The sequence below is a fragment of the Coturnix japonica genome, chromosome 8, assembly GCF_001577835.2.
Source record: "Coturnix japonica isolate 7356 chromosome 8, Coturnix japonica 2.1, whole genome shotgun sequence".
Taxonomy (NCBI): Eukaryota; Metazoa; Chordata; class Aves; order Galliformes; family Phasianidae; genus Coturnix; species Coturnix japonica.
In genome coordinates, this window is record NC_029523.1 from 25,093,944 (window position 1) to 25,108,071 (window position 14,128).

The 14,128-nt window shown below is 48.9% G+C and overlaps 1 protein-coding gene across 2 annotated transcripts in view; it reads left to right on the plus strand.

Moving 5' to 3' along the window:
• Positions 1 to 2,216: 2,216 nt before the first annotated feature.
• Positions 2,217 to 14,128, plus strand: part of ROR1 (receptor tyrosine kinase like orphan receptor 1) — a 122,960-nt gene continuing 111,048 nt past the window's right edge. For both annotated transcript variants that reach the window (XM_015870818.2, XM_015870819.2), the window contains exon 1: positions 2,217 to 2,589. In XM_015870818.2, the coding sequence (XP_015726304.1) occupies positions 2,478 to 2,589 (112 nt within the window). In that variant the 5' untranslated portion in view covers positions 2,217 to 2,477. The remainder of the gene's footprint in view (positions 2,590 to 14,128) is intronic.

Here is a 14,128-nt window from a genome sequence, read left to right on the forward strand (position 1 = left end):
CATTTAAAGACCAGTGGTGAACTCAGGTTTAAATGGGTGCACAGAGTTTAGGGATCTGTGCAGGGCCTGGCTTTATCTTCAGCTTCCACCCTGGAAGCCTCCCTGGGCTCTGGTTCTAGTTGTGTTTCGAGTGGGCAAAGGATGATTGTTAAGGCCTCGGTGGTTGAAATGAGAAAGATCTGGAACAGATTAATGGGAGTGTGAGAGATGGAAAGGAAAACAAGAGCTTTCTTATAACGTGACACAGTGCTCAGGAACACACACTGCCGAGGCTCTCTTAGCTTGCTGTACTTCTGACACTCTTCTCTTAGAATATTTTGCTTATCATCCTCTTGTTAAGTTTATTGTACTTACAAATCATTCCCAGACAGCCAGCTTCTTACAAAAAAAAAGAAGAAAAAAAGAAAGAATAAAAGGGTTTTGTGTGTAATACATCTTCCCTGCAGGAACTGATTCCTCAGCGATGCTGACTACAAGCCTCTCCTTGTTTGAATACATGCAGAAAGCAGCCGGCTCTTCTCCCCAGAGCCACCTCCTGAACCTTTATCTGTGCATCGCATCTCCGCAGCGTCCCACAAACCACACAGGAGAAGCTGCCTCCAATTTGTCCGCCCACCTCACAGCGTGTCACCACCTCGACTCCTCCATCAGGTCCTTACAGACACTCTGTGTTATTCCTTTTGGGGTGTCCGGGGCTGTGTCCACTCTGCTCCCTTTGTGTAATGTGTTTTTAGTGTGACAGAGTGCAGCGTGTGGAAGGAAAAGTAGGGAGAAGATTTGTATTGATTTCCAAATGCAGCAGATTAAGAGCAGATGTAGCATGTATTCCCCAAACGTATGTTTTAACTTTCATTTATGTGCTGTGCTGAACAGTCTTCAAGCCAGGAAGTGATTTATATTCGCTAATTGCATGCACTTTGGTAGATTTGTAGCTAAAAATAAGTGGTTTGTTTTTTAATTACCAGCGATTTATCCTTTCGATGTGCCTGTATCTAACATCTAGAAGCAAACCAAAGACACGGGGAATCCAGGTGCAGTTTCCTCATCTGCCACAGACTTCTGTGGTGTCCTTAGCACTGATGTGGGTTATCCCAGGGCCCAGGTGACCCCAGCAGCCGCGGGGAGCTCAGGTGGCTGAGCTGGAGGAGCACTGCTCTGTTTTGTCCCATCAGAGGATGTTTGCTATGTGAGTGGAGACTGAGTGGACCTGCTGCCATGAGCATATGGAAAGCAGAGGTTTGTTTATTGCGGTCAACGTGCTGTAAGTTGGATCAGCTCAGAAATAACTTGAAACGTCACCCTAGAGGGCCAGGGCAAGTGAGCCAGGCTGGTGCTGCAGAAATCCTATCCCAGCTGCACTGCCTGACCTTCTCACTGACATTTCCTCTGTAACTACATGGGAAGTGTTGGGGCCCTGAGGGCACTTATAGGTCTTGATGGCCCTGCCCCACACCCTGTTTCCTAGGGACTCTGTTTGAGCCTAGCCATGGGCCCTCAGCCCCTATTTGAGCCATTCCCTGCTGGTTTCTGGAGGGAATCCCCTGCTTGTCCTCAAATCTCCCTTATTGCCACAGACCTGACTCGACCACCATCACAGGACCCGGCCCTCACCCGTGACACACCCTGAGCTCCCTGTCCCTAAAGGATGGTCACCCAGGGATGGATGAACGCTCAAGTTGTAAAGAACCCCCCAGAAAGGAGGGTCAAGGACCTAAAACTAAAAAGGACCCTAAAAAAGGGGAAAACCTGCTCTGAGGAGATGACTGTCAGCTCCTGAGCCATCTCAGCTCCTGGTGCTGTGTGCCCGGGGCAGCGGATGGAGCTGGCAGATAACGAGCGTGTTAAATGTGGATTTCACTGTGTCAGGGAGGGTTGCAAGGAGCTCGTCAGGTGCCAGCGAGATGGCGGCGGGTTTTGAGCTCGTTGAGGGGAAAACTGCCAACCTCTCAACCTGCGTTGAAGGGCAGCTGAGAGAGCGCTCCCCGGGCTGCACGCTGGTGGTTTGTGTGCCTCATTTCAACGGACACGATGTCAAAAGCAAAGCGGTGCAACCCACACAGTTCAGCGAGACGCTGCGGCGCACACGGAACGTCGGGGCCGGTTCGGAGCCGAGCGGGGCAAGATGGCGCCCGGCGGCGCGAAGCGAGCGCCCCCCCGGGGCCACGGGGCGGGAGGCGTCGCGCGGTGCGACCGGCAGGGGGCGCTGCGGGGCCGGGCCGACACGGGGCTCGGCGGGGCTGGGCCGGGCCGCGAGGAGCGGGAGGAAAGTGACAAGTGGGGCTGAGCGGCACGAGCCGCCTTCCCCGCCCGCCGGCACCGCGCGGGACGGACCGAGCCCAGAGGAGCAGAGCAGAGCACAGCACAGCACAGAGCACAGCACAGAGCACAGCACAGGCGGCCCCGCGGCGCTGCGCGGGCCGGGCCGGGACGCCGGCGCTGCGCTGTGGATGCCGGAGTAACGCGGCGTCGGCTCAGGAATGCGGCAGCCGCCACAGCCGGGCCGAGGGGACGGGCGGCTCCTGCTGCTCCCGCTGCTGCTGCTGCTGCTCCGCGAGGGGAGCCGGGCAGAGACGGCCGACACCACGGCAGGTGAGACGGGCGGCAGCCACGGGAGCGGACGGGGCGACGGGCAGCGAGGAGCTGGGCTGGGCTGTGCTGGGCTGGGTTATACTGTGCTGTAGTGCTCTGTACTGCGCTGTGCTGGGCTGTGCTGCAACGCGCTGCCCGCTGACCGAGCTGCTCCGGGCTGCTCCGAGCCCCGGCCGTGCTCTGTGCACAGCGCGGTACCGGGGCGGTGCGTCCCGTCCCGTAAAGTTGGTCATCGCGTTGTTCCGCTGCTTTACCGGGGGATTCCATCCCGCTGTGCTGGGCTGTGCTGGGCGGAGCGGCCGCGCGGCGCCGGGACGGGACGGGAGAGCGCGGTGAAGGGAGGTCGGGCCGCTCGGGGCTGCGGGAGCTGCTCGGGGCTGGGCCGGGTGCTGGGCTCGGAGCGCTCCGGGAACTGCCCGGCGGGATGGAAACGTCAAAGGCGGCTCGAGGAGCCGAGCTGTGCGTGCAGGGTTCAGACGGTGCGGCTCCGGCTGTGGCTGTAGTTAGCGGGGAGCTTTTGTCCCCTCTTGTTGCTTCAGTGTAAGTTCCGAGCATTGGGTTGTGCCGTGAAGTCTTACGGGCTCCTGAGAGCCTGGAGGGAAAGGAAACCCCACGAGTTCTGCTGGGAAGGATCTTTCATCGTGGCTTCACTTTAATGCGCCTGTGGTAATTAATGGCTGCTAACACAGTCGTTAGCATACAATTATTTTCCACGCTGAAGTATTTCTTATATCATAACTGATGACTCTGGCAATACCATATTGGCTCATGGGTAGAACAAGGGATTATATTTACATCTCTGTGGCCACGTTATGGACTTATGCTGTGTTTTTTTCCCCCCTCCAAATGTTTAAGGTTTAGGTTCTGTAGAAGAATTGGGGTAATTAATGAGACATCTGAAACACTAATGAAAAACCCATCAATAGCGGTGCCAGTGCTGCATGAGCCAATGTGGGCACTGCTTCCCACAGCCGTGGGGCTGACCTACAGCCCTGCGGTGCTTTGCATGGTCCCAATACCTTCACAGTGCTGCTCCCACCTGGGGAGCCCCATTTGGATGCCCTGGCTGTGGGTCTGAGCTGGGATTGCCAGCTGACCCAAACTATTCCTCTGTGTTGCTTTCCAAAAGCTCTTTGGTTATTTTTTTCCTCCTTTAGTTCCCCTGTTTCCTTTTTTTTGCCCGTGACCTTTCCTTGCAGAGATCACAACAAAACAAAAAGCACATTTTCCTTTGTATGTTGGTGCTGTCTGTAATGCTGTTCTTCCCAAGGGTGCTCGCAGCCCGGCCCGACGGCGTTCTGATTAAAACCACACCATTTCCGTGCATGGAAGGAATGGGAACTCTCTAACTTGGACAGGTTTTTATTCTTTGCAGCATCTGAGATGACTGTAGATATTACCTCTCCAGCTTTGTTATTGTTCAGTGTTGTGCACCTCTGTGATGGCTCGCAGTATTAAAGTGCTCTAGGAGAATAGCTAGGTGATGCATTGTGCTGTGCAACCCACAGCCTGGGTTGGAAGGGACCTCAAGGATCATGAAGCTCCAACCCCCCACCACAGGCAGGGCCACCAACCTCCACATTGATACCAGCCCAGGCTGCACAGGGCCCCATCCAACTCCACCAGGGATGGATGGGGCATCCACAGCCTCTCTGGGCAGCTGTTCCAGCACCTCAGCACTCTCACAGTAAAGAACTTCACCCTGACATCCAACTTAAATCTTCCTTCCTTCAGCTTAAAACCATTTCCCCTTGTCCTGCTATTTCTACCCTTTCAAAGAGTTGAACTGTCCACTTCCTTGAAAGGATGGGAGAAGATTGTTTCATCGGCCTTGATTGTAGCCTGGTGTTTCTTAATGGAGTTCCCTGTAGTATCAACAGGTGATCTTCAGGTCGTTTATTTGTTTCTTAATTAAGTTCTGCTGATGGTGTATACACAGGAACTCCAAGGCTGCAAATTAGATCAGGGTTGAGAAGCATCTGAAAGCTGGAGTGTGGATGTTAAGTACAAATACCTGAATCTAAGCAAAGAGTGGAGGAGGAAAAAAGCTTCCCCGAGGTGTGACACTGGATGCTGCCCCATGGAAATGGGGAAATGCAGTGATCTGAGGTGCAGGGAAATGCCCTGGAGTGGAGAGGGAAAATGTTCAACAGCTTTATTATCTCGTTGCACATTGCTTCCGTAGGCTGGGAATAGCTGGGGATGTGTTTTACTTACGCTTGGAGCTTGAGATTGTCTTTGGAAGAGTGTGTGCTTCCAGATTCACAGCACGAGTTCCTCTGGAAAATAACTGCTGTGCCATCAGCTGGAGGAGGGGGCACCGTCCCTCCCTGGGCTGCTCAGCTGTAAGGGTCTGTGCAGGATGATGCACTGCCCATGGGATTCTGTTCATCTCCGAGCTGGGGAGGACATTGCAGCTGTCCTGATTTAGGGAGGTGACCGCTTCCAAAACCTCATCAGAGGCCATAAGGCACAGGACAGCCCAGGGGCTGTGTGATAAGGGGAGCTGATGGGGTGATGCAGTCAGTGAGACGTTCTGTAAGAGCCCTTTTAACATCACATCTGGTGCTTCATCTCTCGTTGGACTGACAGCACTTTGAAGAGAACCTGTCTCTGTGCTTCAGCCTTTTGGCCACGTCTGGGTAAAAGAGGGGATGCCATTGGTAGGGAGAAGGCTCTTCATTCATTAGCCCAGCTTTCGAGTGCCCAACCTGGGAACACATGGAAGCAAGGCTGCCCACTAATAACGCCTCCTGGTATCACCACCACCTTCCCGTGTTGCTTTAAATGATGTAAGCTGTGTAAATGCTTCCAGTTATACATGGATCAGGCAGAGGTTGCAGGTTTCTATTTTGTACTGTTTTGTTTCCTCTCCCCCTGACACTACGGAGAAGTTCTTCTCGTATGTGCTACATTAAAGTACCTTCAATTCTAGTGACTTTTCCACAGTCTTCCAGAGAGTTTTTGTCCGATTTGTGAGTAGAATTGGAGCTGCTCCTCTCAAAGGCTTTGACACAAAAGCAGGGGTGTAATAAGATAGTGATGGGAGTATAAGGACTGTTGGATAAGAAGGAAACCCCAGGGTGGTGTGGGGAGGTTTGGAGCACTGTGACAAGGCTGGACTGGTGGATGTCTTTGTGAGTTTGAAGGTGTTTGAGAAGGGCAGCGTAACAGGTCTCAATGTCCTCCTAGCACTGGTGGATGTGGAAGCGCTTGTATATCCTTGTTCAGTAACAAAGGCTGGTACCAAGTCGAACAAAGAATAAACAGCATGCACTGGGTGTGTTTTGGTAATCTGAAACAGCTTGCAAGAGACTGTTTTTTGCAAATATTAGCATGGTATGGAACTACTAATCATTGGAGTCCTTCAGATATTCAGACATCTGGAAAAGAAAAATAAGGAACAAGCCTGGACTCGGTATGCCCCATGAGATCAAGTGGGAGTATTCTTGTCTCTCTCACACAACAGATTAAATGGAGTTTCAGTACTGCCCTTGGATTCTTGCATTGGATGGAGCTTTAAGGTCTTCAGTCCACCTGCATGCAAACAATGTGCCTGCACTCTGCTGCTCTGAGCTGCGAAGTGAGCAGTGAATCATCTCTTGAACATGGCTGACAGAGGTGAAGCTGATGCTTGCATTGCTTTTCTTACAGCCTCAGCATCCATATGTTTGAGCACTTGTGGAATTAAGTAACTTGGAGCCCAGAGGTTGGCTTTTTTAGTTATTGAGTTCAGTTAGAATCACTGAATGGCCTGGGCTGCAAAGGCCCACAGTGCTCACCCAGCTCCAACCCCCTGCTGTGTGCAGGGTCACCAACCAGCAGCCCAGGCTGCCCAGAGCCACATCCAGCCTGGCCTTGAATGCCTGCAGGGATGGGGCATCCACAGCCTCCTTGGGCAACCTGCAGTTCTGTCCTCAGAGATGACTGCTGTTGCATCCTCCAGAAGAGAGCAGAATTTTGGCTGGGAGACAGAAAAGTCAGAGCTGAGATTTGATGCACTTTTAGCTCAGTCCTTGTTGCAGAGCTGCTGTCCCCACCTTCCTCTTCAAGGACAGGTATCCTCTTTGTTGTGCTGTGAACACTGCTCTTGTCCACGATGCCCTAATAGAGTTCCCACCTATCTGAGCACCGAGGAGTCCGTACTGTGTTTACAGCAGTTCTTATTGCCTCTCCCAACTTTTGCAGAAGGAGGTCAGTTATCATGGCTGAACATCTCTTCTCCAAAATTAACTTGGCCTCAAATAAAAGGAATTATCTTTGTAATTGTTTTGTTTACTCTGCCTTCTTGATGTAGTGTATAAGTAACAAGCGTCCTGTGCGTTTTATTTTCTACGTTCGTGATTCATTCCATGTGTTTGGGTTTTGTTTAGTTAGCTTTAAATGCGTTCTCTTTCCGGCAAATTTAGCACAACTTTGCAGTGTGACAGAGCCATCCCTTTATCTGCAGAGCGAATGGAGCACGGGGAGCTCTGCCTGCAGCGTGAAGCTGTTTAATTCCCAGTTGATTTGTTGGCGAAATTGATTTATGTCACTCCAAACATTCAAAAGGCCACAGGGTAGCACTTGGTCACTCAGTGCCTCTGACCGCTGGCTCTTGTGTCTCTAGTCATTTCTCTTTCTACTTTTATAGCTCTGCTTGAAAGCAGCTCCCAGCTTTGTCATGGTGCTGGTGCTTTCTGCACCCTGCCTGCTCTGGAGCAGTGCTTTGGGGGCACGGTCCCCCTTGCCCTGCATTGCATCAGCATTTCAGGTTGCCAGCATTGCTGGGGCCGTGACTGTGTGTGCAAACTCAGGGCCCCCTGCCTTGAAATTCACTTTTCTTGGCAGTTGGTCAGAGCAACCTTTGTAAGTGAGATGCAGCCAGCTCACTTATTTTCGCTATTGGTCTGTCGCTGTGTTTTTAATTTACTGTAATTTAATAACTGACACAATGCTGGAATAAATGAATGGGCTGTGAACATTCTTGTAGACTTTGGGAGTCCAGCTCAGGGCAAGCTTTGGCTTTTAATTAACGCTGTCCATGAGATTTATTGTTAAAATAGTATCCTTGCAAATAAGTAAATCCAAAGCTGGGTAAGAGATGAATAATTGGAACCTGGTGTGGTTCATCAGAAGGCAGCACGGAGCCTTCCCTGCAGGGCTGTGTCCTGTAAGGTAGGGCTCGTTCCGCTGTGTTGGGTGCTGCCATCGTTTATCCCCTCCCTTTATTTTCTGCATGCAGTGTGTTGCTGTGTGTTGAAGACAACGTGTCCTTCGTGCTGTTGGGCAAGGTAGGATGCGGCATATGCATAAAGCAGACTTGTAGCACAGTATGGGGCGTTGGGAAGGCGATCGGAGACCCAGCTATGAAACGCCAAAGGCTTTTGGCTTCTTTTAGCCCCTACTGTTAGGTAAGGGTTCCAAAGAGAGGCCCAGGCAAGGGAAGAAGCTGCAAAGGCATCCTCTCATTACAGAGGAATCTTGGTCATTAGCAAACGTCTAATTCATCAGGGATCAAAAGGAGACATTCTCCTGATTTTCTTCAGTTATGTGGGGGCAGATGATATCTGAGTGCCGGTTTTCCTTGGAGACTCTGTTTGTAGGATGTGATTTATGGGCTCACATTCTGGTCTTGAGAGTTTTTTATTGTTGTTTCACATAATCTTCTTGAAATCCCGATGAATATTTCTGACCCTTATGACTGGTTGTACAATGAACCCTGACCAGCATAGGAAGCTCCCAAAGCTTGGGAGCACTTTATATGCAGAAATGTTGACGTTCTACATGGGCTGCTCTTAAGATCCTTGGTGCCCTGCTTGCCATAGCAGCAAAGCAAACTGTTCCCAATATGATGACCTCTCTGACCAACCCGTTCAATTTTAGGCTGAATATTCCTGGGGAGTGGCAAAGTGGGATGGATTTGCTTTTGCTTTTTGGTTTTGGTTGTGCTGTTCGGGTCTACTCAGGTGTGTCAGGTTGGGCACAAAGCCGTCTGTCCTTCCTTCTTGAGTGGGACTTAATGGGGAGCTGGATCTGGCAGTGGTCAGAACTGTCTTTCTGATGCCTGAATCTGTGATCTGTGGATCTGTGAATGTCGCAGTGGTTCTGGGGAAGCTCACTGATGTGTCTTGAAAATGTAGTAAGTCAACAGTTGTTACTGGGGGAGAAGGAAAAAAGTATTCTCAGAATTGATAAGTTTGGTTTCCAGTGGGTCTTCCCAATTCAAAACAAAATGAACCAGTTGCTACCAGCAGACTTGCTGCTTTTCCTTGCCGAGAAGCTCTTGCATGGGCAGTGTAATCGTTTGTGTGAGCGCTGCAGGTGGAAGCAGCTCTCAGAAATGCAGGACCTTTAATTTATGATGCGTTTTGGGCAGCTTCAATGTCACACAGTCTTGTCCCTCGTTCCTGCAGCCTGTTCAGCTCTGCTCTGATTTGAAGCCATTGAAGACCCTGGGCTTGGAGCTGTTGAGAACTGGGTGAGAGTTTTGGGCCTGCATTACAATTATCCAGGGAAACCTCTGGAATATCGGTCCCATCCAGCTTTTAACATCCATGGGTAATTCTAAGAGCAGCCCATTTTTTCCCTAAAGATTTAGCCTGCCTGCAAGCACAAATGGCACCATTCTTCCTGTGGTGTCAGTGAATGACTGGATTCGGTGCCCCAGGCATCGTAGACACGCATCCAGCAAGGGTCATCCTAGCAAGAACAATGCTGCCATTGCCTTTGATTTGGGGGAATTGCAGCCCGTAGGGTTCTGCACAGTTTTGTACTTGAGATGTTTGTTGTCAGCTGTGCAGCCATCTCCTGCCCAAACCCTGTAATTGTCGGAGGTTCGGTTGTGCTGCTCCCTTTGGCAGCGGTTATCTCAGCAGATCATCAAGGGTAACTTCACATGGACTAATTGTAATAACTGAAAAGGCCTAGGGGGAAGAATTCTGTCTCTACTTTGCAAGCAGGGGATTACGTGTGTATACATCCAGTGTAATTTGCTGGGAAGTGTCTGTGTGCGTATCTGTCAGAACCGTAATGTCCTTTGAAATATGACAGAGGATAGTTATGTGGTGATATGGAGGCTCGGCTTTCTTTTGCTTTTGTTGAGCTATCCCATGGAAGCTGGCTTTATCCACTTCTTTCTCTTCCCTTGCCCGCACGAGTTGGTGTCAGGCTCCTTGAGAAGACATTTATCTACGGGAAGATGTCATTCTGAACACCTTTCTTGGGACTTCTGATGGAAACAGGGGGCAGGTTTCAGTGTGAAAGTGATGTTGTGCAGGGCAGGTCCATCCCGTGTGCGTGGTGATGTTACCGCCCACAAGGTGTTTCTCTACACCGTTAGCATGAGCTCAATGTGGTTAACACTGATCTGCTGCCAGGCATCGAATGCAAACTGAACGGTCACCTTGATTTTCTTCATTTTCAATATGCAATCCATTCTAGCTGTTCTTTCTCATAGCATATATTGCTGTTGCTTTTTTACCAGGAGTGTTTTGTGTTGCAGTGATAGTGATCAGCAGAGCCCTGCTATGGAAAGAGATTTCGGGATGGGACAAAACCTGGTCCTAAGACCAGAGAAGTGTGGTTGTTCTCATTGACTTCACTGCGACTTAAAGGACACGTGGTGCTTTGAAGAAATGGAAGTTCAGAGTATTTCAGCCCCAAGTTGGGCAGTGGTGGCTGATTGTGCAGGGCTGTGCAGCACAGGAAACATGCCTGGCACATGGTGAGAGCTGAGTCCTGCCGTGCCCCTTTTCCCAGAGCCGTGAGGTGTCCGCTGCAGGACGTGTGAAATGTGAATACTTGGGATTTTGTCCTTAGGCAGCATATAGTGTTGCGTTTGCTTCCTGCCCAAATGCCATGGGAGCGGGCAGGTTTTGATCCGCACTGCGAGGTGTAGCTGTCTCAGCTTTCAGGGATGAAAGACGACTGTCATTTAAGTGCCATATGAGAGGACGGGGTCTATTCTCACAGAGCTTTTTGGGGGAAGGGAGAGAGCAAACGCTTTGCATACAGGAAAGTGTCTGCTTGGGGGGTATTTGATTTCACTAAACAAAATATTATCCAGCCTCCTTTGCATGACTTTCATACCATAATGGGGTTAAAATGAACAGCCAGATGCAAATGGTTTCTTTTCTTCTTCCATACGGTGTTCTCATGCCCTCTACCAACCTTAACTTTTTTCTTTCCCTTTTTGAAAAGAAATATATGTTATGAAATGGAAAAGGCGTCTCATTTTGCCTGGTAACCAATAGCACAGAGCTCGGCTGAATCCTGATGATTAGATACTCCTTATTCCTACTGGAGATGCTTCCCAGGCTGGATGTGTGGCTCAAAACAAGCACTTTTGTTTTTAAATGTGAAATTAATGTATACCAAGAAGGCATTCATAATATTTGATGAAAGCTGATGCAAACTGGAGCAGTCCTTGAAGCCTTTATTTAGTAATTGCATGTGCAACTCAAGGAGGGTGGTAGGAGTTCTCTGAGCATGAACTTATTGTTCACCTTTGGGAGGCATATAAATAAATAAAGGAGGAAACGTTTAATGTGGTTTATTTAAATTCAAACTCTTGATTGGAAAACAGGTCTTGCTTTCTCACCTCCCCTGTGGCTTCTTTGGTCTTTTCTGAAGTGATGCAAAAACCAATACTCTGAAGGAGGAGTGATTTTTGTGTATGTAAAAGAAGGGCTTTTAAACTGTTTGGTGTTTTTTTCTGTTTCATCCAAATCTATCAAACTTTAGCTCATAGAAGCAGAGGGGAGAACAGCTTGAAGTGGCTTTTTCCTGTGGCGCCAGCTGTGATCGGTGCTTGAATTCTGCAGAACTTCCCAGTTTGAGCCAAACCAGGAAACATTTTGGGTATTTTGTGTGCGTTCATCTTTGATGTTCTGGGATTTGGGGCTTCTGTGGTGTATTTTGGGTATGAGCCCAGGTGAAAATGCCCTGGTGGAGGGCTGTACCTGGCAGGTGAGGTTCTGGCAGCCCCTTTCTATCCCGGGCCTTTTCACTCAGGTTCTTCTATGGGAGCAGCTCTTTGGGGCAGTACTGCAGAGCTGCTCTGATGAATCATTTCTGTTGGCAATTCAAAGCCTTGGGGTTTTGTTTGGGTTTGAGCGTATTCTTGTGTCAGCCAACATCTGCTTGGATGTTTTCTATTAACATCCCTTTAATTTTGGGATATGCTTTGCTTAATTGAAACTTTGAAGCTATAGAAAGATATTTTGAGCAAACCTGTTCTTCCTTATGCTAATGTAAATGCAGAATAAATACATACTGTGACCAATGCTGGTAATAAGTTGTCTTTGTTGAAGAGTCTATGATCTGAAAGTTTCCACTTCCCTTGGTTCAGCGAGCCTCCAATCTCTTCACTATCTGAGCGTGTTGCAGGGCTTGTGCTGCTTAATGCAGAATACCTGGAAGGCAGAGTGCACCTACAAAGCATGGACAAGAAGCAGTTGTTACTCATAACTAAACCATGAAACGCTTTGCATTCATTTTGTACCAAAAAATCAAAGCATTTATGTGCATTTCTTTTTTTGCACATGTGCCAAAAGCATGGGGCGGCTGCAGGCCTAAATGAGCATCCTGCTCTGGTGCTAGAAACGTGGTATGGTTCAGTTCTTACGTGCACATGATGAACAGCAGAGAAACACAGCGTAGCATGAAGTTATGCAGCAGTGGCAGCTCTTCAGTTGGTTTGTGTTTATAAGCAGATGCTTATTCTTTAATCTAGGGAATGGTTGGTATATTACCCGCAGTGTGACTGATTTACCAAGAGATGCAGTCAATTTGTTTCCAGGCAGAGACGTGTCTGGGTTAATACAGTGCAGGCACACTAATGACAGTGCAGGTTTTGGTGCTTTTTTTCCCTTACTTTCCAGGTTTTTGTAGAGACCGGGGTTATTAAAAATAGAAGTAAGAAATCCATCTGTAGCGGTTTATGTTTCCAGGGGAGGATGTAGTGGGGGGCAGCAGAATTGCAGATGTGCACGTGCCCAAACCCTCTGAATGGCGTTGGCAAATGGGAGAGGTGCAGCTTAATGTTGGCATGTCAGCTAAAACGATTGACCTGTTTTTCTTTCGGGAACTTTGTTTATAGTGGAAGCTTTGTATCTCAAATAAAATTATCTTTATGCGAATGGGAACTATGCTTGTAACGATTTAGTTTAGAAAAGTAATGTCAACACCCCAAAGGATTCCTGGCTTTGCGTTTCCCTGTGTCCAATGGGAGCCTTTCCATGGGGCTGGCTAATGTCTCGTTTCGACTTCTGTTGAAGCACACAAAGAGCCTTGACAGCCTCCAAGCCAATAATATCTTACTTATGTTTCAATATATGAGTAACAGCACAGGCTTTCCAGAGATTATCTTTTTGTGATGTCGTTAGCTCTCTGACATGCTGTAGCCAGATGAATGAGGGTCCTTCAGCATTTTGGAGAGCAGGAATGTATCCCTTTAAAACAAATGTGAGTTGTTGCAGGGATGCGCAGTAACATTGCTTGCTGAGCCGGAGTTGTGCTCTTTTAATTAAGAAGTGCTGTGAGCAGAGCACGTGACGTTTCTTCCTCCTCACGCTGTTTCTTTCCTCTTTTCCTAATCTCTTTTCTCCTCTGTGTTTTTTCATGGCCCTTAGGAGCCCTGCATTTTCAAAGTCATCCCCTGCTGACTGTTTAGAGGTCTGCCTCAGCAGTTCCTTCAGCTCTGATTGAAGAGAAGCCCTTTTATTGGTTACTGAAATAATTCCATTGCTGCGTGATGAGTTTCTCTGCAGCAGTGGAGGATCAGGGGCTGAGGCTTCCAGTGCCTCTCTGTCCATCCACAGTGATGCTGCAGCATCCAGCCTTTGGGCTTTTGAGCACCATGCTTTGTGACCCAGTGCTAGGGATGCTGTGGGTGCCTGCAGCTCTGTGCAGCTCAATGCTGGGAATGCTGGGCTGCTGCTGGTAGAGCTGTTCCATACGTTGTGGCTGCAGATGTTCCTGGGCAAGTCTTATGGCAGAACACGGTGCTTTGTCTGCTAAAGCAAGGAGAGCTCCCCCCACTCATCTCCTTACGGAGGCAATGGCTGTGGTGATGAAAAGTGCCTCAAACTGTTCCAGCTCTGCAGGCTTGGTTTGGTTTTCCCCCTGTTCCGCAGTGTCTGCACATTGCCTACGTTTGCCCTTTTTCTTCTATTGACAGTGAGTATCTTTTATTCACTCTTGTCCTGAGGCTTTGCAAACAGTAACTTGCTTTTTAATGTGATATCTGCTGGTTCCTTGATTACTGCTATGTGCAGAGAGTGGGGACATCTGTGTTTGTTCAGGAAACAACGGGAGATGCAGCGGATGGAAAAGAGATGAGTTTGGTGAGGCACCAGGAGCTGGCGAGATGCACTGAAGAAAGTGTTAAAAAACAATCTCTGCTTAAGGCCCCAATCCAGCAAAGCACTTAAACGTATATCGTAACTGTAAACAGTGGAGACATCCAGTTGATTTAAATGGAACTACTTTTGTGTTTAAAGCGAGATATTCACTTGAGTGCCTTTCTGGATCAGGGCCTAAGTGAGTGAGAGTTGGA